At 39.6% G+C, this 26,932-nt stretch overlaps 1 protein-coding gene across 4 annotated transcripts in view; it reads left to right on the top strand.

Moving 5' to 3' along the window:
• The first annotated feature begins 587 nt into the window (after positions 1 to 587).
• Positions 588 to 26,932, top strand: part of KYAT3 (kynurenine aminotransferase 3) — a 53,617-nt gene continuing 27,272 nt past the window's right edge. The window contains exons 1-6 of one of the 4 annotated variants that reach the window (XM_068538056.1): positions 630 to 648; positions 7,888 to 7,987; positions 20,593 to 20,656; positions 23,526 to 23,584; positions 24,177 to 24,321; positions 24,965 to 25,114. In XM_068538056.1, coding sequence (XP_068394157.1) covers positions 23,529 to 23,584; positions 24,177 to 24,321; positions 24,965 to 25,114 — 351 coding nt within the window. In that variant the 5' untranslated portion in view covers positions 630 to 648; positions 7,888 to 7,987; positions 20,593 to 20,656; positions 23,526 to 23,528. Of the gene's footprint in view, positions 701 to 6,536; positions 6,617 to 7,887; positions 7,988 to 20,592; positions 20,657 to 23,525; positions 23,585 to 24,176; positions 24,322 to 24,964; positions 25,115 to 26,932 lie in introns of those variants that run through there. The other 3 variants (XM_068538054.1, XM_068538053.1, XM_068538055.1) reach the window with 3 other exon arrangements.

Genomic DNA, 26,932 nt, shown 5'->3' with positions numbered 1-26,932 from the left:
CTCTCCACCATCATAGGTGATAAATACATCTACAAAACTTTTCGCACACTCTCTTTAGCCTTGCCCTCTCTGGCACCTTCTAACATCATTCAAACTACAGCTTTCCGCTCACCTAAGCCCTGTGACCTCACAGCTTGCCTTTTCCTCCAAATCAATCCTTTGTCCTATGACCCGCCCCAAATCAATAGGTCACATACATCCAATTAGACCTCAATTTCACATCCAATCCCGGCCATATACAAGCCTCCGCCCCATTCCACCCCTTACCCAGACCCGCGTCTATTGCACGGCCCTGATCCGGCTCCGCACCTCCACCTGCCAAGTCCAGTCCGGGTTCCCGGCTGTCCTCACAGCACATCGCGCCCGAGTCTAGACCCCACAGCCAATCCCCCGCCACATCCCCGCGCACCTCCATCCCGCCCCCTTACTCTCCTATGCCCGGCGCCTTTCACCGCCCCCTTCTCCACGCCCGCCCAGTTGCGTCCAGTCCGCTACCCCGGCCTACCCCTCAGCCAATCGGCGTTTGGAATTCCGACCCCACAGTCAATCCCGTCCAGGCTCCGCCCCCACGTCCGAGTCCCGCCCCATCAGGCTCTCGAGACCTCGCGGGACTGGAACTCAGGGAGGCGAGCTGTTCGCGCGAGGGCTGTGAGTGGGGCGCAAGGCGGGCACTTGGTGGCGGTGACGGCAGTGGTCTCGGGTGCGGAGCCGCGCGGAGGGAGGCTGGGAGGGAGGGAGGGAGGCAGGCCTAGCTGGGGTGCGCTCGCCGGGCCGCGCGCCTGGCGGGCTGGGAGGAAGAGCCAGGGCTGGATTTCCTTCAGCATTCGGACTCGCCTTCCGGAGCTGAGGCGGGAGCGCAGGCCTGGGCCGCTGACACCCGGCCCTGGCGGACCACGGGGCTGGTAGCAGAGGGTCAGCGTTGGAATTTCAGAGTTTGCTTGCTCCGGAGAGGGAATGGCCCTGAGGTGACTGGTCTTCTAGGGTGGGGTCCCTTGGACCCCGGTCCTCGTCTGCTCCTTTTGCGCTTCATTTTTGCAATTTGGGCATTTTGTAAACGGTGTGGGAAGCTGACACCGACTCCAGTTCATCCGTAATCGGGATTCTCAATTAAAAAAAGGGAACAAAGGCTGCTCACTTGCCACATAAGTGACTCTTAGTGGAACCCATAGTTTTTAGATAAAAGAGAAAAGAGGCCCAATCTGTTGCTTTTGGAGCCCCCCACCCAGTACGGACATTCTTCCGTCTTGCTGGCGCGCGGCTCCTCCGCTGCTACCTGAGGGCGCAGCCGGGCAGCTGGCTCCTTCCACACCGGGCTGCACACCCACCATTACAAAGTTTTAACTCACGTGGGGCTGAAACCAAACTCGTGACAACTTAAACCGGACAGCCAGATTCCTTCCCTCTGCAGAAATTTATAATTAATTACACGAATCCCATTTTCACAAAACAGCTTTTCAGCAATTTCAGGATCATGTCTCCTAACTTAAGTCTTGTGCCGGCTCAGTAGGGCTGATTTTTTCCATTCTTGCTTCAGTGACGTGGCTTTGAGGCTTATTCCCACTGTACTTCCCCCGCCAGTACCTTGTTCACCTCCTATATGCCCTCTGTTGTATCAGTAAGCCTTATAAACATTCTAGAAGTGGACCAACAGGTACAGCGTGAGGTGGAAATAAACTTTCCTTGGGTCAGACTCTTAACCTGGGTTGTGCATTCATTAGCACTAGGCCTTTTTGCAGTCACCTCACATTAATCTTCCTTGAGCTTGTTGTTAACCTGAACATCTGTACTTTGTGAAATTCACTAAATCTTTTCCTACCTCTCCTCCACATATGCAAAGTGGTTATGAATTGATTATCTGGGTTTAAGTCCAGAGTTTCAAACTTTTTACAATTCATCTTGACTGCTTTACTCATCTTTTAGCTCTGGATTCTCCAACAATCCATCAGCCTTCTCAGCTTCAGGTCCCCCCACGCTGTGCCACACATATCTTCTGTATCTTCATTTTAAACAGTCTACACCAATGATAATAAATAGTTTAATTTTCTATTGATCATGCGTATATGACTACGGAGCTTATCTTATGTATAATATGCCATGATCAGGTTTACTAGATCACCCTGATTCACAATTTCCTGATTTTCTTCACAGAACCCTGGTTTTAAGTATAAATGAAACAGTGAAAATACTGTTTAAAATGAAAAACCATATACCTTTTGATTTTGAAATAAAAAAATACAGTGAAAATATTGTTTAAAATGAAAAGCCATATACCTTTTGATTTTGTCCAACTTTTCAGTGACATCCCAATTTATTCATTTAGCTTCTCGGTGAATATGCATATGGAATGTTAATTGCTTTAGAAAAGTGCTGCTCAAAAAATGTTTATTTAAAGTACAGAAGAAAAAAAGCTTCAGGGGTTCTGAATCTGTATCTATCAGTCTGCTTAGATTTCTTTGGAGCCAATAATTCACTGGTGCCCTCACAGTTCCTTTTACAATGAAATTACCTAGTGAGAGAGTAATGAGTGAGAAGAAAAACGATCTGGGCATTGAGGAATTCTGTCATTTAAGTTTGGGAAAATGAAAGATTGTCATAGGTCAAAAGCCAAGGGAAAATGGTGTTTCTGGGAGGAGACAGGGCTTGACCAGCTGATCTAAAGCTGTAGAGAGCTCAAGGAAAGTGAGAATTGCAAAATGTCCAGTGAATTTAACAATATGAATGTCAAAATTGACTTGCACAAGAGCTGCCTCTATGGAATGATGGGTACAAAACTCAGATTGCACTGGGTTAAGGAGTGTAGATTGAGGAGAGGGGACAGTTAATAAAATGATGTGTTTTCATTGGGTTGGCCAAAAAGTTCGGTTTTTTTCAATAAGATGGCTCTAGTAGCACTTAGTTGTCTTTAACTTCATTCGAAACAATTTTATTAGATTGTATTGTGACAGCTGTCATATCAGTGTGCATTTTTTAAAAACTTATCAAAATTGGTGAATTTTTGTATAGCCATTTTAATATTGACGATGGAAGAAAACAATATTTTCTGCATATTATGCTTTATTGTTTCAAGAAAGGTAAAAACGCAACCTAAGTGCAAAAAAAAATTTCTGCAGTGTATGGAGAAGGTGCTGTGACTGACTGAACGTGTCAAAAGTGTCTTGTGAAGTTTTGTGCTGGAGATTTCTCGCTGGACGATGCTCCACGGTCGGGTAGACCAGTCGAAGTTGATAGTGATCAAATCGAGACATTGATTGACAACAATCAACATTATACCACACGGGAGATAGCCAACATACTCAAAATATCCAAATCAAACGTTGAAAATCATTTGCATCAGCTTGGTTATGTGAATCACTTTGATGTTTGGGTTCCACACAAGTTAAGCGAAGAAAACCTTCTTGACCATACTTCCGCATGCAATTCTCTACTTAAACGTAATGAAAACGTTACGTTTTTAAAACAAATTGGGACAGGCGGTGAAAAGTGGATACTGTACAATAATGTGGAACGGAAGAGATCGTGGGGCAAGGGAAATGAACCACCAGCAACCACATCAAAGGCCGGTCTTCACCTAAAGAAGGTGATGTTGTGTATATGGTGGGATTGGAAGGGAGTCCTCTATTATGAGGTCCTTCCAGAAAACCAAACGATTAATTCCAACAAGTACTGCTCCCAATTAGACCAACTGAAAGCAGCAGTTGACAAAAAGCGTCCGGAATTAGTCAACAGAAAACGCATGATCTTCCATCAGGATAATGCAAGACCACATGTTTCTTTGATGACCAGACAAAAACAGCTTGGTTGGGAAGTTCTGATTCATCTGCCGTATTTACCAGACATTGTACCTTTGGATTTCCATTTATTTCAGTCTTTACAAAATTCTCTTAATGGAAAAAATTTTAATTCCCTCGAAGACTGTAAAAGGCACCTGGAACAGTTCTTTGCTCAAAAAAATAAAAAGTTTTGGGAAGATGGAATTATGAAGTTGCCTGAAAAATGGCAGAAGGTCGTGGAACAAAACAGTGAATACGTTGTTCAATGAAGTTCTTGGTGAAAATGAATAATGTGTCTTTTATTTTTACCTTAAACTTTTTGGCCAACCCAATAACTAGAAGGGACTTGAGCAAGGAAAGCTGAATATGCCGAGGAGAGGGGTAATAATCAATGGAGCAAAGTCTCTGTGGAGGGGAGAGGAATGACATCTAAGTCATGGGAGGAGGGACTGTCCTTTTGTAGCAGGGTCACTTCCTTTATTATAGTAGGAAGAAAAAAGGAATATTTTTAGGTTTGGTTCTTTAGATGTGGGTAGGTTGAAAGAGTTCGCATCTGATGGCTTCTGTTTTCTCTGTAATAGAGAGCAAGGTCATCTGCTTAGACTAAAGAGGGTTTTATGTTAGAGGAGTGTGGGAAAAATTTAAATAATTTTGTACTATGGGAGAGAAATATTGCCTAGTCTCTTATGGCTTTTGGGTGGGCCCAAGAATTAAACTGACATAATACAGATTAACAGGAGAAAAGCACACATTTGATAAAAGTTCTATGTGACACAGGAGCTTTCACAAGGAAATGAAGACCCAAAGAAGTAGCAAAACCAAGTGCTTTTATGCTAGATTGAACAAAGAGAGGCCATTGTGGAAAAGTAACCCAAAAATATGGGGAGACTAAAGGAAGATAAGAATTATTTTAACAAGGTCTGTTTGCACAGAATTCTCTCAGCTTTAACTCCCTGTCTAAGAGTGTTTCTTTTTTCCCAGTATAGGGCAGGTATCTTTCACATGGGAATTTTATCTCCTGTTTTCAGGAAGAAAGGGGGAGATCAGATCACTCTTCTTGCCTCGGCTGTTTTTCCAGTGCCTTTAGCTCCCAATAATCCTTAGGCCAAAGTGGCAATTTGGTGGGGGGGGGGGGTATATTCTGCCATCCTCTACCTATAGAATATAGTAGAAATGCTGGAGAGTGTTGGGGGTCAATTTGAGATTAATGACCATAATTTGTGGTGAAACCAATCCTATCCTTTGTGATTTTCTCCAGCAGTCCACAGCTTCATGGGCCATAGGAAAAACAGACACTGTAATTGAGTTCATCCAGGGCCAGGGTTTTATAGATGCCTATCTATAAAAGACAGACAGGGGGAGCTAGGGCATTGTAAAGAACATTATTGAAGCAGTGGAACTGGTGTCTAAACTGGAAGAAAAAGGAAGGTGAGGGCTGATTGAGAAAAAGAGAGGCAGCCTCCTAGAGATCTTGATGATATTTAAGAATAGTAATCATTGGAATAAGTAAGCAAATTGGAAGGATAGGTAGTTTATGGTCAAAGATCAGAATACTTCAATTAATTGTTTTGGAATTAGACCAGATTGAGGTAATGGCAAGGTGCAGGGTGTGACTATAGGAGAGAGTGCCTAGGGTGGGATGGAAGAGAAGAGCGATGGGCACAGGGTTGTCAGTTGTTGGATGGGCCATCTCTGAAGACATGGGAATTACCTGGGATGATCACAGTATTTAGAGTTGAGAAGAAAACTGTGTGCCTAATGACAAAATCTCTGATGAATGACAAGGAGTTATCAGCAGGCCAGAAGATAATATCATTGAGGCAGATGAGGAAAGTAGTAGTCTGGTGATGGTAAAATAGATGGTAAGAAAGAGATAAGTGGGGCATATACAAGCAAAAGCTGACACTGAGGCATATAGGAGTGGTATCTTCAGGGAGCAATAAGGTTTCAGTTCAAGCTAGGAGGTACAAGGAACACTCTGAAAACAAAGATGTAATGGGATTTACTGAGAATGGTGCAGCTGTTCCAAAAGACACAGTAGAAAGTTTGGAAAGTGGAAGAGAAATGAAGGGCTGGGTCAGTTTCCAGGCAATACATTGCATTTTGGCGGTAATGTGCTGCAGAAAACAGGGAAGAAGAGGTGGGAATTAGGCTTTGGGATTTCCAGATGAAAACAGGTAGATTTAGTGTCAACTTTCAAAGGGGAATGGGTATTGAGGTGTGGTGGCCAGAGGGTGTGGCTCACCCAACCTGGGGGGAATCTCCCAAGACCTGCAGTCTGAGGTCACACACAACCAGCCACTGACTTACAGTACTTTCTGAGATTACCTTGAAACCAAGGATTCATTTATTCATCTGTTTTGAAATATGGGGAAACTAAGGCTCACCAAGGGTCAGGGAATTGTCCAAGGATAGAAACCTTTTTTTAGTATCAAAAATAAGGGTTAGAATCCAGGTATCCTGACTCCTAGTCCTGTTTGCTCCCCTCCCAGCTCCCCAGCCCCATTTATCTGAAGAAGGTAGAAGAGGTTTCTCTCACTTTTCTACTTGCAAGAAAGAATTTTACTTATACTTTCCTTAATACCAAATAAATTAGGTTGAATTTAAATAAATGGGCATTTATTTTCTGAAAAATATATTGTCCTAAATCAAGTAACTCTATGATGCTGAATGAAGATTGTTCAACATAGTCACTGTTGTTTGGTAATACTTTTCCTCAGAACTAGCCCTACTGCCTAATCCAATTAATATTTTATTCCTGAACAGAACTATTAATGACCAAAGAATAGGCATTTCTTGATTTAAGAAAACCTGGTCTTTGACTTGAAAGGCGTAAAACATAAGAGGTAATTATTTACTTTAAAAAGGAATCAGTATTTCATAAAAGGACTCATCATAAATAGTTCACTGAAATCATTAATTTATAATGTGATTTTATGTATTCATTCAGTCATGTGACACATTTATTTATCACGTGCCTCCTATGTGCCAGAGAAGACAGTGGTGAACTAAACGCACCAGGTCCCCCTGTTCATGGCACTTACATTAAATTATCGAATGAATGAGTGAGTGGTCAGCCAAACAAACAGAAAGTGCTTTGCAGAGAATTATCCTAGGCTGATGTGATGTAGAATGGCTAAGAGGCTGCCATTTAAGCTGAGATTTTATTGACAAGGTAAGGATGTTCTATTTCACTTTTTAAGAAACATCCAATATATTATCTTTCACATCTGTAGCCTTCACATTTTGGTAACTTAAAGAGATTCATAGCTATTGATAGTTTCAGTGGTCCCTTTGAATCCATAAAGTATGTCTTTTTTTTCTAAAAGTTTGATTATTAGAGATGAAGGAAATGCCATCCACTGATAGAACATTGTCAGAGTAAAACCTTATGGGAAGTTTCTGCTTTCCTGAATGCTTTCACTTCTAAATGGCAGTATAATAAGAATTCCATTTTGCTTTGATCTCCCTACTTTGACCCATGATTGATAATGATTTCCTTACAGGTAGAGAAGTAATCCAGATTCATGCCTCTTAGCAAGCCATTTCAATAGATTCCAGCTACCTAGCTATCTTCTGGAATTGTTGAGGGCAGTACCACCTGAGAAAATAAGGGACGATTCATTCATATATTCTTCATATTTATCAAGGACCTACTATAATCCTTTTCAAACAACTTTCTAAATAACCTGTTTCTAACAACTTTAATTTACTGTTACAAATTGCGTTTTTACTAGTGACTTCTCCAGATGATTCTGAAATTTAAGTAGTTCTTAGACTGAAATATTCTGGATTTTATGCCTACTAGGAATGGAACTTTTACTTCCTGTAGTTTAATGCTCTTGACTAAATTAGAACTTTGTTTTTTAAATTCACCATATCCTTACAGATCTCTACTTTAAAACGACACATGCATAAATTTGTATAAGGAGGATTCTATTAGAATGATTAGAATGATTCTAGTGATGAGAGATTATATCATAGAAAGAAAACTCAGCTATCAATAAATTTTATTTCTATCTTATACAAGTTTATGGTCTATCACCTAGCTATAAATGTTTAATAGTGATATAAGTATATATTTACTCCCTTTAAAATTTTTTCTTTTGTCCTGTAGCATGTTTTTGGCCCGGGGCAGACTGTGCACCCTTGGCAATAGACCTAAATTCCTGAAGACAATTTGTGCTTCAAAAATCCTTGGACTCTCTACTTCTGCTGTAAGTATTGCTTAATCACTTACAGAAATAATATTGCACATATTCTGCAATGTCCAAAAAACATTATTTTTTAGCTACTTTATAATTATTTTATTAGAATGGGTATTTCTGTTATATAAACTGAAATTATCTCTTGTCATCAGCTAGACTTGACCTTCACTGGGCAGCTGCTTGCCTGTCTATGTATCAGGCATATTGCTGGGCATTTTATTCAATATCTCACTTTATTTTATTTTTTTTAATTGAAGTATAGTTAATTTACAATATTATGTTAGTTTCAGGTGTACAGCATAGTGATTCAATTTTTTTGCAGATTATATTTCATTATAGGTTATTATAAGATATTGGGTATAGTTCCTTGTGTTATACAGTAAATCTTTGTTGCTTATCTATTTTATGTATAGTAGTTTGTATCTGTTAATCACATACTCCTAATTCCCTCCCCCTGCACACTCTTTGATAATCATAAGTTTGTTTTCTATGTCTGTAAGCCTGTTTCTGTTTTGTATATACATTCATTTGTATTTTTAGATTCCACATATAAGTGCTGTCATATAGTATTGTTTTTCTCTGTATGACTTACTTTACTAAGCATAATATTCTCTAGGTCCATCCACATTGCTGCAAATGGCAATATTTCATTCTTTTTTATGGCTGAGTAGTATTCCGTTGTATATATACCGCATCTTCTTATGCCAGTCATCTGTTGATGCTTGGGTTCCTTCCATTGTAAATGGAATTTTCTCCCATCGTAGGTTGTCTTCTTGTTTCATTGATGGTTTCCTTTGCTGTGCAAAAACTTAAGTTTGATTAGGTCCCATTTGTTTATTTTTTCCTTTATTTCTTTTGCCTTGGGAGGCTAATTAAGAAAATATTGCTACAATTTATGTCAAAGACTGTTTCACATATGTTCTCTTCTAGGTGTTTTATGCTGTTATATCTTACATTTAGGTCTTTAAGCTGTTTCGAGTTTATTTTTGTATATGGTGTGAGGGAATGTTCTAACCTTATTGTTTTACATGTGTCTGTCCAGTTCTCCCAGCACCACTTATTGAAGAGATTATCTTTTCTCCATGTATATTCTTGCCTACTTTGTCATAGATTAGTTGACCATAGCTGGGTGGGTTTATTCCTGGCCTCTCTAGTCTGTTCCATTAATGTGGGTGTCTGTTTTTGTGCCAATACCATGCTATTTTGATTACTGTAGCTTTGTAGTATTGTCTGAAGTCTGGGAGGGTTATGCCTACTGCTTTGTTCTTTTTCATCAAGATTGCTTTGGCAATTCTGGATCTCTTATGGTTCCTATAAATTTTTTTTTTTTAACATCTTTACTGGAGTATAATTGCTTTACAATGGTGTGTTAGTTTCTGCTGTATAACAAAGTGAATCAGCTATATGTATACATATATCCCCATATCCCCTCCCCCTTGCATCTCCCTCCCACCCTCCCTATCCCTATAAATTTTAGGATTATTTATTCTAGTTCTGTGAAAAATTTCATGGGCAATTTGATAGGGATCACATTAAATTTGTAGGTTGCTTTGGGTAGTATGGCCATTTTAACAATATCAATTCTTCCAACTCAAGAGCACAGGATATCTTTTCATTTCATTGAGTCATTTCAATTTCCTGTATCAGTGTTTTATAGTTTTCAGTGTATAAATCTTTCATCTCCTTAGTTAAGTTTTTCCTAAGTTTTTTTGTTTTGTTTTGTTTTGTTTTTATGTGATTTTAAATGGGATTTTTTTTTTACTTTCACTTTCTGATATTTTATTACTTGGGAATAGAAAAGCAATAGATTTCTGTATATTAATCTTGTATTCTGCAACTTTGCTGAATTCATTTATTGGTTCTAATGGGTTTTGTGTGAGACTTTATGGTTCTCTACATAGAGTATCATGTCATCTGCAAATAGTGACAGTTTGACCTCTTCCCTTCCAATTTGGATACCTTTTATTTCTTTTTCTTGTCTGATTGCTGTGTCTAGGACTTCCAATATTATGTTAAATAAAAGCAGCGAAAGTGGGCATCCTTGTCTTGTTCCTGAATTTAGTGGGAAGGCTTTCAGCTTTTCACCATTGAATATTATGTTAGCTGTGAGTTTGTCATAAATGGCCTTCCCTCTATACTCACTTTGACAAGAGTTTTTACCATGAATGGATGTTGAATTCTGTCAAATGCTTTTTCTGCATCTATTGAGAATACATGTAGTTTTTGCGTTTCCTTTTGTTGATATGGTGTATCACATTGATTGATTTGTGTATGTTGAACCATTCATGTGACACTGGAATAAATCCAACTTGATCATGGTATATGATCCTCTTTAAGTATTGTTGGATTCAGTTTGCTAATCTTTTGTTGAGGATTTTTGCCTCTATATTCATCAAAGATATTGGCCTGTAATAATTTTTTTATTTTGTAGTGTCCTTGTCTGGTTTTGTATCAGGGTAATGGTGGCCTTGTAGAGTGAATTTGGGAGTTTTCCCTCTTCTTCACTTTTTTGGAATACTTTGAGAAGAATAAGTTCTTTTTTTGTTTGTTTGGTAGAATTCCCCATTGAAGCCATTGAGTCCTGATCTTTTGTTTGCGAGGAGTTTTTTAAATTACAGATTCTATTTTGCTTCTAGTGATTGGTCTGTTTAAATTGTTTCTTCTTGACTCATTCTTGGCAAGCTGTATGTGTAGAAATTTGTACATTTTTCCTAGGTTGTCCAATTTGTTGGCACATAATTGTTCACAGTATTCTCTTTTTTTTTTTTTTTTTTTAAGTCTCTGTGGTATTGCAATTGCCCCTCTTTCATTTTGTGTTTTGTTTTGCTGGGTCCTCTATCAGTAGATAGTCTCATGGGTGTTCCCTTGTAAATGATTCTTTGGTTTTCCCTTGCTGCCTTTTGAATTCTCTCTTTTACTTTTGCTATTTTAATTATGTCTTACTGTAGGTCTGTTTGAGTTCCTCTTGTTGGGGAACAACAATCCTATACCTGGATATCTGTTTCCTTCTTTAGGTTTGGGAATTTTTCAGCCATAATTTCTTTAAATACATTTTCAATGCCTTCTCTCTCTTCACCTTCTGGAACCCCTATTATACATAGATTGGCACACTTTATATTATCCCATTGATCTCATATGTTGCTTTCTTTTTTTTCTTTCTTTTTTCATTTGTTTTTCTGTCTGTTGTTCTGATTGGATGATTTATTTTATCTTCCAGATTATTTCTTGTGTCATTAAGATGGCTATTCATTATTCCTAGAGTGCTTTTTATCTCAGAAATTCAATTATCTGTTTTCAATTGGGTCTTTATAGTTCCTTGTTGAAATAATCTGTGTTTAGATCAATTCTCTTTCTTAATTCAGTCAGCATTTTTATTAGTAACTCTTTGAACTCAGTGTCTGGTAGACTGATTATATGTTTCATTATTTAGTTTTTTCAGGGGCTTTCTCTTGCTCTTTTAATTGGGAGAATTTCCTCTGCCTTTTCATTTGACTTAACTTTCTCTTTCTGTCTGAACTGGGGAGAAATGGTTATCTATTGTGGTCTTGTAGGGGTGCTTTCATATTGGAGCATCCCTGTGCAGACTGTGCATATCCTTCAAAGACACAAACCAGTGTCTTTGGTGCGAAGGCTGGTTTTGATATGGATGCCAGCCAGCTCCTCCCTTAGGGTGTGCTGGCTGCTATCACCTTGTTAGGGGTTGTGGTTGGTGTTGGAGGATCTAGAGCCTGTGCAGGGGATGAAGCAGGACTTCCTGTCTGCTCTGTGGCTGTCACCACCCTGTCAGTGGTAGGGTCTGCTCACCAGTTTTTGGAGCAGAAGCACTGAGGTTCTGGATTGATCAGGCTTCATTCTGCTTGAGTGTTTGGCTCGTGCACTCACAGAGGTCTGATGCAACACCTGAGTAGGTGTCTGTGGATCCACTCAGACACAACCCAAAGTCACATCCCTAACCCTGTTGTGGTTATCCCTGATCTAGTGCAAGGCTGTGGTGTGGAGCAGGCAGGCCAAGCACTCACTAGGCTGGGGCTGGGGCCAGGACATTGTGGCTGTAAGAAATGAGGCGACTGTGCTGCTGCCAGAGATCTGGGCTGCCTCTGTGGCAGTCTTCTCCCAGGACCTGTCTGCCCAAGATCCAGTGCCAAGTTCTGGCATGGAGTGGGTGGAGCTGGTACACTCATGTGTCTGTGAAAGGGACCTCATCATGTTGGTCACGGTGGTTCCCAGGCACTGCAGGAGTAAGCGCTAACAATGGCCACCACTCCAGCTGGACCACAACCCAGGCCCCTAGGCCATCTCTGTGTCCCTAGATCGAGTCTTCTCCCAGGACGTGTCTGCCCCAGATCTAGTGCCAAGCTGTGATGTGGAGTGGGTGGGGCTGGGGTGTTCTTTCTGCTCGGATTGGGAAATGTAGTGAGCCAGCAGCCACCAGTGCAGAGCTCTCTCTGCCCTGTTTATTGGCAGGCCAGCCCCCATGTACTCTTCACAGGTAAAGTCTAGGCTTCTCCAGTTCTCTCTGTTCCAGTAATTCTCCCAGCAGCCAGGGGGCTTGTCTCCTCCATGTAGGACCCTGGGACTAGGACACCCCGTCTGTGGCTCAACCCACTTGCTCCCCAGGGTGAGGGTTCTCTCAGACCTTTCAGATCCCTCACTGTGGCGGGCCTCCCTACCCTAAGCCTTTTTTCCATTCTACCCAGTTACGTGGAAATCTTTTCTTGCAGCTTTGGTTGTATAGGCGTTCTTCTGTCAGTTTCCAGTTAGTCTTCCATGAGAATCGTTCCACATGTAGATGTATTTTTTTTTTTTAAACATCTTACTATGCTATATTCAGTCTGTGCATTCTTTTTTTTTTGTAAATTTATTTATTTATTTATTTTTATTTATCTATTTTTTTTGGCTGCGTTGGGTCTTTGTTGTTGCGCATGGGCTTTCTCTAGCTGCGGTGAGTGGGGGCTACTCTTTGTTGCGGTGCACAGGCTTCTCATTGCGGTGGCTTCTCTTGTTGTGGAGCACGGGCTCTAGGCGCACGGGCTTCAGTAGTTGTGGCACGTGGGCTCAGTAGTTGTGGCTCATGGGTTCTAGGGTTCAGGCTCAGTAGTTGTGGCACACAGGCTTAGTTGCTCTGCGGCATGTGGGATCTTCCTGGACCAAGGCTCGAACCTGTGTCCCTGCATTGGCAGGTGGATTCTTAACCACTGCGCCACCAGGGAAGTCCCCTGTAGATGTATTTTTGATGTGTTTGTTAGGGGAGGTGATCTCCATGTCCTCCTACTCTGCCATCTTGATCTAATCCCCTTATTATGTCACTTTATATTTACAAAATTCTTCAAGTTATGATTTGTTATAATCCTGTTTTACAAATGAAACAGTGGAGGCTTAAATAGGTTTAGTAATTTGCCCAAGGTCACACAGCTTATAAGTGGCATAACTAAAATACCATTCTCACCTGTGTCTAGCTCTGGTATTCTAAAAGTCTGGCTCTGTCTACTCAAGAAAGGATACTATATAGTGACTGTAAGTGCAGACCAGTTATAGGAGATATGGCAGATTGAGGACCAAGTTATGTAACGAATTGGAAAAGCAAAAAAATCCAGAATGTGGGTCATAACCACAGGATAGATTCCTGACTTGGTTTCTTCAACAAGTCAGCACAGGGGAAAAGTGGTGGTGGGTAGTGTTTCAGAGGGACTGCTCTGGGGTAGAAAGAGGCTTAACCACCAGTATGATATATGGACCTTGTTTAGGAACTTGACCCAATCAACAGAAATGTAAAGAGATATTTTTAAAGACACTCAGAGTAATATGACTGTAGATTGGGTATTAGATGATATCAAGGAATCATTGTTAGTAAGCTGTGATGATGACATTGAAGTTATATAAGAGAATATTAATGTTTTTTAGAGATATGTGCCAAGTATATAGTGGCAAAATGACTTAAGTTCTAGGATTTGCTTTAAAATTACTCAACAATTAAAAAAAAAAAAGAAAGAAAGAAAAGGAAAAGCAGGAGAGATGAAGCAAATGAGGCAAAATCTTGATATCATTACTGAATCTGGGTAACATGTATATGAGTGTTTTATATTTTGTTGAGACTTTTAAGTCTACATCCCTACTTTGCATTTCCACTTTCAGTTTTTTCATTACAGGAACATTCTGTTATTTTCCTGTGCCATCTAGTGGCAAAAGAATGTAATTTGTCTGCTTTTTTGAATGGAGAGCCATACCTTAGAAAACATCTAATACCTGTGAGATAATTCTGTTAGTGCCTGCTTGCTTGAGCAGCATTTTGTCCAAAGGGAGAAAGAGAACATGATTTCACAATACCCTGGCAGCTCTTTTTTTTTTTTTAAGTTTTTAAAATTTTAATAAACTTTTTTTTTAAAGAACATTATAGCTTCAGGGCAAAATTGAGCAGAACCTACAGAGTTCCCATGTATCCCCTGGCCCTCACATGCATAGCCTCTCTCGTTATCAACATCCCTCACCTGAGTGGTGTATCTATTACAAACATTGAACCTACCTTGATACATCATTGTCACCCAGAGTCCCCCCCAGAGGCTCTAGAGAGAATCCAGTCCAGCCTCTTCCAGCTTCTGACGGCTGCTGGTATTCTTTGGCTTATGGCCACATCACTCTAATCTTCATTGCCAGCATCTTCAAATCACTCTCTGCTCCGTCTTCACATGGCCTTCTCTGTGTGTATATAATCTCTCTCTCTCTGCCTCCCTCTTATATGGATACCTGTGATTAAATTTAGGGCCCACCTGGATAATCCAAAATTATCTCCTCATCTCAAGATCCTTAATTTAATCACATCTGCAAGGATATAAGGCTATATATTGCCCTATAAGGTAACATTCACAGGTTTCAGGGATAAGATGCAGATGTTTTTGGGGGAGGTCATTTCTGAGCCAACCACAGTGGGGATTACGGCGAAGATCATCTCAAACAGAGGGAAGAACTTGAATAAAAGCATCGGAAACAGAAACGCACTGAAGGTAATTAGAGAGTGGCAAGTGGTCCTATGCTGTTGAGTCACCGTACATGAGGCAGCAGCACAGAGCGAGAGAAGGCTGAAAGGAGATTAAGAGCCTTGAGTGCCAGGTTCGAATTTGAGTTACGTTTTGTGGACTGAGGAGAGTCTCTGGAGATTTTAGAGCAAGCTAGTAGCATCCCGCAGTCTGTGATTTAAGTGTCTAGCTCTGGAGCACTGCAAAGGATGGATCAGAGGCAGAATGCCATTGAAATAATTCAACATGAGGATAATTAAAGAGGTAGGATTTCATTCATATGTTCAAAAAATACTTTTGAACACATTACCTTTCATACATGATTTTAGATACCGGAGATACAGCAATGAGCAGCACAAGTCTTGTTTTCTGAGGTTTTCATTTTAGTGAGAGACAGATCATTTACAAGTTAAAATAATTTTAGGTAGTTGTGAATGTCATAAGAAAATGAAATAGAGAAAACTGCTAAAACCATTGGTGGTACTAGTGGGAGAGAGGGGGTGAGTAACGTTAGGGCATATAGTTTTGGCAGCCCTCTCTGAGGAGGTTCTATTTGAATAGAGAGCATATCGAATAGAAGGACATAAGGAACCAGCCACATGAAGACCTAAGAGAGGGCATTCTAGGCAGAGGACACAGCAATTGCAGAAGCTTTTATATCAGTCAGCTCTGCTGCTGTAACAAAAGCCACCAAATCTTACCTTCTTATAACAGTAACCTTCCCATTCTCACTCAGGTTTTATGTAGGCTATAAGTCAGCTGTGGCTTTGCTGCAGGTTGCAGCTACACTTTATGTGTCTTTTTTAATTTCAGGATCTAAGGTAAAAATGTAACCCCTACCTGAGACATGGTCTTCGCACAGTAGAGGAGAGAAGAACCAGAGGCTGAGCCAAACCATGCAACAGCTTTTAAAGTTTCTCCTGGACCATATGTCACATTCACTCACATTCCACTGACCAGAGCAAATCACACGTCCACTCTCAAAGTCACTCCTTCCGAAAAAGAGGGGTGAATAATTATACAGAGTAATATAATCCATGACAGATGGGAACAAACCTGGAGTGTCTAAGGCATAGAAAGAAGAAAGGCTCAATGAGAATAGAGAATTTTAGTCTGTTTTGCTCCCTGATGTATCCCAAGAAGAAAAGTGCCTTGTATAAAATAATTATTCAATAAATATTTGTTCCATGAGTGAATGAAAGCCAGTGTGGTTCGAATATAAGGGAGATACTGCAATCAATGCATTGGTATATAGGAGGAAACTTAATTTCACCCCTGCCTTAGAATTTGGTTCTCCATTCACCTCTTCCCTGGGTCTCTGTTCCAGACATAGAAATTTACACTGCATACCTTCAGCTCTGCGATAGAAGTAGGGTGTCTGCACCCCTCTCCCTATCAGCCTTCCCATTTAGATGGACTTTCATAGTCTGCTGTGACCTGGGACCCCCTCCCTTTTTCTAAGGACAGCAGTTCCTCTTATCTTTCTGGAAAATGCTCTTTTCCCCATTCCAAACATATGTTTTGTTAGGCGCTGGTATATTTGTAAAGATACTACCAGGGGCAGTGACAGCTTCTAGCTCAGGGAGCACATCTAGAGGGGCTGGAGATTGTGGAGTCAGGTCTATACTGTTTTTTGATTGGGTAGTAAGTACATTTGAAAAAAAAAAAGCATCCAAAAAAATGGCATCCTTGGTTGACTACATCTCTATTTCTCTCATGATCTTGCTTCACACTGCTCTAATATCTTTTCATTATAGTCTTAACAGGCATATTAATATAGTACTTTTTAAATTGGGGAGGGGGGGAGGAGCCATTCAGAGCCCTTCCCTAGAATTTTTGAAATTGGCACCAGAGAAGGTAGCCCTCAGGCCCTCTATGTGGTGAAATTAGGAGGTATAACTGTGTTTTGTCTCATGTGGAGAAAAGCAGACAGAGATTGCATAGAAAAGTAGACGAAGCAGAGCCCTGATGAGGTTTAAGTTTCTGGTTTCAGTGTTACCCTTGATGCTGGCTGCACCTTTTACCTTCTCAGGGTGACATGAGCTTTCTAATAAATTCCTCTTTTTCCCTAAGCTGTTGAGATTGAGTTTCTGCCTGTGCAACTAAGAGATCTGATTCATATAGTTTTGGAGCTTCAAAGGCATCTATGCACTGGTCTGTTTCTCTCTCTCCAAGCTAGGAAAGAGTATAACAAAGTTTCCTTTTAGTCAGGTTGGGGAACTATCAAATTTTTAGCAGACTCTCAAACTGGTAATGTGTCAATACATCACCTTTCCAAAGGGAAAGAGGCACAACGTTTCTTTTTGAAACAGATCTGTTTAAACGTTCACTTTCCACATCAAACTAAAACTGAAGGAAACAAAGCAGGGACCACATAATATACAGAAGAAACATACTACCAAAAACTGCCAAACACTTGAATAATAAATGCACAAACTAGGGGAATGAAGGAGTAAGGTGTGATTCATAACCTGAAATATTACCTACTAATTAAAAGTGAAAATTTTATGATGACTAAGAAAATTCATAAAATGTTTAAGATACTCCGTCAAGAGAAAAGGCAAAATTTTTTTTAAAAATCACATGTGATTACAACTATAAATACCTAATTCATAGATCTAAAAGATAATATATGTTTAGGCTACCCCAGCAGCCTGGCACCACATTAAAGGCATGCCCATTACATGGGCGCTCCCTTTCTGCTCCAGCCTAGTCTTGAAGTACTCAGTCCATCTGCTTCTCATGCCTGGTTATTGTCTTCACCTCTCAAAAAATTAGCTTTGTAAGTTCTGTTTCTGGCCTTTTCTTGCATTCTTTATCTTTTTTATACTTGACTCATACCCTGTGATTCACAGATATTGACAGCCTTGATTTCCCCAGCTTCAGCTCACCATTTGGGTTTTTTCTACACTTGTCCTATCCCATCTAGATGCATCAGGTCAATCAGGTAGGGCCCCCAAATTATATACAACTGAAACTTGAGGATGTTTGAGTCTTAGGATAATGGGTAACATTTTTTTCTTCTTTCCAGACTTTCCTGTTCCAGTACCATTGCAGTAAACATTTTTTTTTAAGTCGAAATGTATTTGACATACAATATTATGTTAGTTTCAAGTGTATTACATAACGATTTGACGTTTGTATACATTATGAAATTATCACAACAATAAGTCTAGTAACCGTCTGTACCCATACAAAGTTATTACAATATTGTTGACCATATTCCTTATGCTGTACATTACATCCTTATGATTTATTTTTTACATAACTGGAGGTTTGTTCCTCTTAATCCCCGTTCAGCTATTTCACGCCCCCTCCCTTCTGGCAACCACTCATTTGTTCTCTGTATCTGTGAATCTGTTTTCATTTTGTTTTGTTTGTTTGTTTTGTTTTTTGGAGTCCACATATAAGTGAGATCATACAGTATTTGTCTTTCTCTGTCTGACTTATGTCATTTAGCATAAGGCCCTCTAGATCCATCCATGTTATTAAAAATGGTAAGATTTTTTTTTTTTATGGCTGAGTATATTCTATGTATGTGTATGTGTGTGTATATATATATATACACACACACCATGTTTAATATATATATACACACACACACACATCACATCTTCTTTATCCATTTGTCTATCCATGGGCACTTATCTTGGCTGTTTGTAAATAATGAGGCAGTGAACATTGGAGTGTATATATCTTTTCAAATTAGTGTCTTTGTTTTCTTCGGGTAAATACTCAGAGGTGAAATTACTGGATCATATGGTGGTTCTATTTTTAATTTTTTTAAAGAACCTCCATACTATTTTCCATAGTGGCTGCACCAATTTACAATCCCACCAATAGTGCACGAAGGTTCCTGATGATAGCTATTCTGACAGGTACAGTAAACATTTTAAAGACAATAACAATAAGCTTTTTCTCATCTCTGCCAAGAGTGGCACTTAATGGTGATTCTGTAGAACTGTATTTTTTCAGCTTCACATTAACAATAAAAGGTGCTGCTTATTAGTACATGAGCAGTTTTGCATTTATAACATAGCAGTTCAGTATATGTATGCCAGGTGTTAATCTACCTGGGAACAGAAGCTACCTCATGGAGTTAGCTGCCCAGAAATTATACAGGCCCTACAGATGTTCCATTGTATACTTGGGGCTCATGTTTAATTCCCCATAGGATTTTAGGTTTCTTTTCTTTTCTTTTTTTTCTTTTTTTAATTAATTAATTTATTTATTTTTGGCTGCATTGGGCCTTCATTGCTACGTGCAGGCTTTCTCTAGTTGCGGCGAGCGGGGGCTACTCTTCGTTGTGGTGTGTGGGCTTCTCATTGCGGTGGCTTCTCTTGTTGCGGAGCATGGGCTCTAGGCGTGCGGGCTTCAGTAGTTGTGGTGTGCAGGCTCAGTAGTTGTGGCGCACAGACTCTAGAGCGCAGGCTCAGTAGTTGCGGCACACGGGCTTAGTTGCTCCGTGGCATGTGGGATCTTCCCGGACCAGGGCTCGAACCCGCGTCGCCTGCATTGGCAGGCGGATTCTTAACCACTGCACCACCAGGGAAGTCCCTAGGTTTATTTTCTTTTCCTAATACCGGATCTACTCTGGACAATAATTCTTAGACAGTGAGCATTTGCAGCTACTGCTGAATCTTGATGTCTTTGGGCATTATAGCATGTCTTATACATTTCACTGCTATCTTCGTTTCCTTGGGCTGCCTTAACAAAGTAGCACAAATTGAGTGGTTTCAACAATAAAAATGTATTACCGCACAGTTTAGGAGGCTAGAAGTCCAGGATCAAGGTGTTGGCAGGATTGGTTCCTTCTGACGGCTGTGAGGAGGAATCTGTCCCATGCGTGTCTCCCAGCTTCCGACAAACTTTGGTGTTTCTTGACTTCTAGAAGCATCACCCTGATTTTGGCCTTCATCTTCATATGACATTCTCCCTGTATGCCAGTCTGTCTCCAAATTTCCCTTTTTCATATGAACACCATTCACATTGGATTAGGGCCCACCCTAATGACCTCAACTTAACTAATTACATCTGCAGTGAACCTATTTCCAAATAAGGTCGCATTCTGAAGTACTGGATGTTAAGACTTCAACATAAGAATGTGCGGGGGGCGGGCACAATTGAACCCATAATAACCACGCATCTCATTATAACTCCAGATTCATTTCTGCCATGTTGGTGTCAGGCTTAGCCATGAAGTTGCTTTGGCCAATAAAATGTGAGTAGAAGTGATGTGTCTGCATCTAAGCAGAAACTTTTTAAGAATTTTTTCCTTCTGCCATGAAACTAGCCATATTCCAGATAGAGGCTATTTCATCAGCCTGTGTCTCAAGAGTTAGAGTGACATGGAACAGAGCAACAGCTAACTTTCAGTGAATATGTAGCACGAGAAGCAAATAACCCCTTATGATTTTAAGCAACCAAGACTTTGGGGTCATGTGTTACTGAAGCATTAACTTAAGGTAGCTGACACCATAAGTTCACTCCTAATGTGTGGGTTTTTTTCATTCATCAGATATTTATTAAAAGCTTGCTATGTGCTAGGCATAGTACTGTGTGTTGGACACTCTGATGGTTAATTTTATCTGTCAATTTGCCTAGGCCACACTACCCAGATGTTTGGTCAAACACCAGTCTAGATTGTTTCTGTGAAGATATTTTTCAGGTGAGATTAACGTTTCAATCAGTAGACTTTAAGTAAAGCAGATTACCCTCCATAATGTGGGTGGCCTTGATTCAGTCAGCTAAAGGCTATAAGAGAAAAAAAAGACTGAGGTTCCCCCAGGAAGAGGGAATTCTGCCTCCACACTGCCTTCAGACTCAAGCTGCAACATGAGCTCTTCCTTGGGTCTCCAGCCTGCTGGAGCTCTGCAGATTTTGAACTTGCCAGCTGCCACAAATCTCATGAGCCAATTCCTAGAAATAAATCCCTCTCTCTCTCTCTCTCTCTCTCTATGTATATATATGCACATCCGATTGGTTCAGTTTCTCTGGAGAAATCCGATTAATACACAGTCAGTGAACAGTAAACAACCTAGAAATAGTCCTCATAGAGCTTATAGTCTAAGGAAGAATACAGACAAATAAACAGAAAAAAAGACGATGTTATGTAGTAAATGCTGGGAATGCTTCATGTCATAGGAACACATAGGAGGAGCATCTAACCATGACTTGGGGAATCAGAGAAGGCTCTCTGGAGGGAATGAAGTCTAACTTGAGAACTGAAGGTGGCAGGTGGAATAGGAGTTAGCCAAGTGAAGGGACGAGGTTGTGGAGACCAGGGCTTAGATCGAATGCAGAACATGCATTCTTAACAAGGGCATTATTGCCCCCAAGAGGGAGAAACTGGTGCTTGGCAGGTGAAATAAATCTTGGTTATTACAATGTTTTGTGATCATCCAAAGCTCAACTCTATCCGACAAAATCTTATTCCTTAATATTTAATGAGGGAGCGGGGGAGACATGATTAGAAAAAATGTCTGGAAAGTCTCCATGGTTGGGAGAGGGGGTGCACGGTGGTGACAAAAAGAAAAGGCTGAGGAACATTGGTGTAGAAAGGCCTTTTGGGTAAGGGAAGGATCACATACGGAGCTTGTGAGAGAAGACTTATAGCATATTTAACAGGTCAGAATGGTTGAGGCATACAGTGGGAAGGAACAGAGGCACAGAGAGTCGTGGGAGAAGAGGCTCATCTAACATTCTTTCACAAATGTTAAAGAAAATTAAATCTGAAAAATGCATTTTGACTGCAATTATCTAAATATTTTAGGTGAAATTGGACTTTGTGTCTAAATTATCTACTGTAGACTATGCTCACTTTTATATATGAATTTCTACTTTGTGTTTGTAGTCATAGATTAAATGAATCATTAACTTTAAACATGTTTTAGAGATGACAAAGAACAACTGTTAGAATACCTTTTCTATCTTTCTCAGACTTTTAGTTTTATAATTGTAGTCTCTATAACAGCATCATGTTCAGGTGGGCATTTAATCATTAGGCTGTTCTGGAAGGCACATTAACCTCTGGAGAATTTGCGTGTGATTTACTTCACTGGAGTTTCAAAGATTAAAAATATGAGAGTAAAAAGATATTTTTCTTGGTTCCATTATTGGGAATAGAGTGAGAACAATGGTCTGTTTAATAATAACCATTATCATTATCTCCCTCCCAGATGGAATTAAAATTACTTTAATTTTCTATTAGGAAAATCTTTGCAAAAATGCTGCCAATCTTTTTTTTTTTTTTTAATTTCCAGCAGCTTGGCAACAATGAACCCAAAACTAATTCAGTGCTTTTGAGAGATAATATAAACTTAATTTTAGGCTCTAAAGAACTAAAAAATTGCATGCTCTTCCATAATTTTAGCTTTTAATATTTTTATACCCCAGCCCTAACTTGCTTGATGTGAGTAGACCTGACCTAAATGTCTAATATACTTTTTTAAGAGACAGCATTCTAGTAATCAAAGGTCTTGTTAAGTAAAAAACAGTATGCGGAAACAGTACTGAATATGTGTTCTGAAGTCACACTACCTGGGTTCACATCCTGAGTTGAATCTGTTTGGGTTTAAATGCTACTAGCTTTCGTGAATTGGGCAGATGCAAAGTTCCATGATCTTATCCTCTGTGTACCTCACTTTCCTCATGTGTAAATTATGGCTCATAATAGAACCACTACATAGAGTTGTTGTAAATATTAAATGAGTTAATTATTTAAGACACTTAGAACAGTGCCTGGTACATACTTAGTACCCAATAATGTTACCTACTATTATTATTATTTAGAACTCCTTATTAAGTAGTTTTAAAACCATTTGTTTTGGTGCTTCCTGTATGCCATACAAGGAACTTAATTGTGAAACTGTTAGTACACCTGACCTCAAATGATCTTCACAGCATGAGTCAAGATTATTTATTTATTTATTTACTTATTTATTCATTTATTTATTTATTTATATGTTTTGTTGCACCGGGTCTTAGTTGCGGCTCACAGGCTCCTTAGTTGCAGCTCGCTGGCTCCTTAATTGTGGTACGTGGGCTCCTTAGTTGTGGCATGCGAACTCTTAGCTGCGGTATGCGGGATTTTTAGTTGCAGCATGCATGTGGGATCTAGTTCCCCAACCAGGGATCAAACCCGGGCCCCCTGCATTAGGAGTGCAGAGTCTTATCCACTGCACCACCAGGGAAGTCCCCTCAAGATATTTCTTTAAACTGACATTTTTTAGTATCATTATTGTTCTCTTCAGTATATTACAGGCCTTTAAATTGATTTATTTTTTAGGCTAGGGTGATATTTTTGTTCTTATGTGAGAAGATAAACATCTAAGGTTCATAAGGAAGAACACTCCTTAGAGCAGTAGGTGGGAGATGAATTCCTCTTCAGAACTTTTTATTGGCGTCTAGAATTTATCTCTACAGTGCTGCTTTTTCCATGGTGCCGATAGGGAAAAGCAAGAGTTACCCATGATTTTCTGGCATTTTTGTTTTGATTAAAGAAATTTTAAAACCCTTTCAATATTTATATCTTTCAGAAAATGTCTTTGAAATTCAAAAATGCAAAACGAATTGAAGGCCTTGATAGCAATGTGTGGTGAGTAACTTAGAATAAACAATAATCATTGGGTGAAGTTTTTTTCCTCCACATGTTTATATCCTTATTTGGGAATTTTTAGCTTTATCTATAGTCTATAAATAAAACCACTTATTTTAATTCATCCATTCAGTGGAAATGGAAGGAAATAATGATTCATACACTGATTTATTCACTTAGCAAATGTGCCAGGTCCTGAGCTAGGCACTGGAAATGGACAGAGAAAATGACAGATTGGGTGGATGCCCTTGTGGAACTTACCTTCTAATCCATCAACTTTTCCTATTAGCACTCCTTTCTAATGGTTGATAAGAGAACCTAGCAGCAGATGGTTGAGAAAAATATATATATGATTAAAATATGGGTATCACGGAACTGAGATTTGTAAGAAACGTTAAGTTCATCAGTTCAGCCATCATTTTTCCAGGTAAAGTCATTTTGTAGATGGTAAAATTCTTGTCGTGAATTCATTAATTTTTTTTGATCTGTAAGACTAAACTAAGTCTTATTTTTCAGTTTGCAAAGACTATGAGGTATAAAAAGCTAACTTTGTAATTTTAATACTTACTAATATTAGTATTTTTTATCTTAGGATTGAATTTACCAAGTTGGCTGCAGACCCCTCTGTTGTGAATCTTGGCCAAGGCCTTCCAGATATATCTCCTCCTGTATATGTAAAGGAAGAATTATCAAAGATTGCAGCAATTGATAGTCTGAATCAGTACACACGGGGTTTTGTAAGTATATGAGGACTATGTGGGGTGTGAGCTTGTATTTTATATTGTATTGTGCGTGAATGTACTTCTATCACTTCTCCGTAATTGGCTTTCTGGAACCAACTGTCCCAACTTGATAACCAGAGGAACACCCACCCTTACCCTTATCTCCTAGGGTGAGCTGTCCCCTACTTCCAGCTTCTCCACAGTCCTGTCTTGGCCCTTCCTTTACCGTTGTTCCAGGATGGGGTCCTACGACAAGCAGGGAAGGAGAATATTCACTTTAGATGTGTTTTCTCTCCCTTTCAAACTTATGCAGCCTCAGCACTGGTTTCTTACTTAATATTCTCTATTTCCAACTAGTTACTTTCTTTCTGTCTACCTCAGCACAACCTCCATCTTTCTGTGGTGGAATGCCTAGGATATCCAGAGATTTCATAGATTCTACTAAAAGAAAAACTCACCACAAGTCTTCACGACCATTCATGCAGGAACCCTCTGAAAATGGGAAAAAAATTTTTTTAATTTATTGCCATTTAAAAATAAAAATTGGAAAATTATTAAACCCAGATGTTAAAAATTCTTACATTTTAGAGCCAAACTATCTCAAAGAAGTAGGTCCCATAATTAAGTTCAAGGTTTTGTTCTTCTTTTTACTCAACAGGGTCATCCATCACTTGTGAAAGCTCTGTCCTGCCTATATGAAAAGTTTTATCAAAATCAAATAAATCCAAATAAAGAAATCCTTGTGACAGTAGGAGCATATGGATCTCTTTTTAATGCCATTCAAGGATTAATTGATGAGGGAGATGAAGTAAGTATATTAACATTATTATGTTGCCTATATTAATCACTATCATTTGTCCTGCTTTTATTTTTACTTATTTTACGCTCTTTTTTTTTTTTTTTCTTTAAAGAAATTCACGTTCTTATTTATTTATTTATTTATTTATTTTTGGCTGTGTTGGGTCCTCATCCCCGTGCGAGGGCCTTCCCTAGCTGCGGCAAGCGGGGACCACTCTTCATCGCGGTGCGCGGGCCTCTCACCATCGCGGCCTCTCCTGTTGCGGAGCACAGGCTTCAGACGCGCAGGCTCAGCAGTTGTGGCTCACGGGCCCAGCCGCTCCGCGGCATGTGGGATCCTCCCAGACCAGGGCTCGAACCCGCGTCCCCCGCACTGGCAGGCAGACTCTCAACCACTACGCCACCAGGGAAGCCCTACGCTCTTTTTTATTTGAATTATTTTTGAAGTATAATGTATGTGCAGTCAAGTTCACAAATGTTAAGTACAACTTAGTAAATGTTTACATGTATATATATGTATGTCTCCATGTAACCACAAACCAGATGAAGATGTAGTACATTTCCAGCAACCGAGAAGGTTCCCTTTTGCCCCTTCGTAGTCTATATTCTTCCAGAGGTAACCACTCTTCTGTGTTCTGTCACCATAGGTTCATTTTGTCAGCTCTTTAACTTGATATAATACAATCATGCAGTATGTACTCTTGAGTCTGGCTTCTCTCATTTATCATTTTGTCTGTGAGAGTCATCCATTTTGTTGCATGTCATTTATTCTTATATTTACAGTCTATTTAGATAAGGGAAGGTAAAAGGGGCTAGCAGTGATGTGGGAAAATGAATCTTAGTTTTCACTGCTAAAATAACCTTTAATCTGAACTCAGTCAATAAGTATTTGGTCCCTGTCTTTTTGTACCCTGTGTTGTTAGCAGCACCGTGTGAGAGATGTATAACAAGAAGGCTGAGTGATTTCTTCATTTAGTGATGTGATATAAAACCCACTTTGGCACTGACCTCAGTCAGCTCTGCCCCTAATTCCCCCTTATCATTCCAATACCCCTGCTTCAGTATTTCCTCACCTCTTTCATCTATTCAGAATTTATTGAGAATACGCTAGACATTGTGGGAGAGATTTTTAAAAGACTGTTTCTGCGTGGAAGGGGTTCCCTGTTTAGTAGAGGATATAGACTTGTAAACAGATGAGGAGGAATGCAATGCTATAGGCGGTGGTGGGGAATGTATAAGTTACCATGGTGACAAGAGGAAGAAGTGATCAACTCTGCTAATATAGGTCTGGAAAGCTCTAGAGAGGTGTTGGTTAAGCCGGGTGTGAAGAATGAATATTTGCTGTGATCTGTATTGTTAATTCCTTTCTTTGAACTCTCCCCGCACTTTATCTGTATCTCCTTTATGAAAGGTACCTGTTACTTTGTGTTACATTATCCTTTTACATCTCAATTCACTCTACTACGCCAAACAATAAGCTACTTAAGGAGACATGGTAAGGAAGTACAGTCATACTTTCATATACGTAATCTCCTTTATTCCTATAAAATAGTTGGAAGTTTTATCTGAGACTTTGATGTTGTTACTCCTTTGTTGCTTTCTCCTTCTCTGCACTTTGTTGGTGTGTCCCAAGGCTCAGCCCTTGACCCTCTTTCCTCTATTCTTTCTTCCCTGATCATCTTATCTAATATTTTGAAACCACACACACCACTTTCCATCATATTGACCTATTATTTTCCTTATAGTATTTATTACTATCTGAAATTAGCTGATTTACTTCCTTGTTTTCTTATTTATTATAAATGTCTTGCAGGAGAATGTAAGTTCC

The sequence above is a fragment of the Eschrichtius robustus genome, chromosome 3 (assembly GCF_028021215.1).
Source record: "Eschrichtius robustus isolate mEscRob2 chromosome 3, mEscRob2.pri, whole genome shotgun sequence".
Classification (NCBI taxonomy): Eukaryota; Metazoa; Chordata; class Mammalia; order Artiodactyla; family Eschrichtiidae; genus Eschrichtius; species Eschrichtius robustus.
Note: the sequence above shows the minus strand (reverse complement) of the source record. Positions and strands in the feature narration are given on the sequence as shown.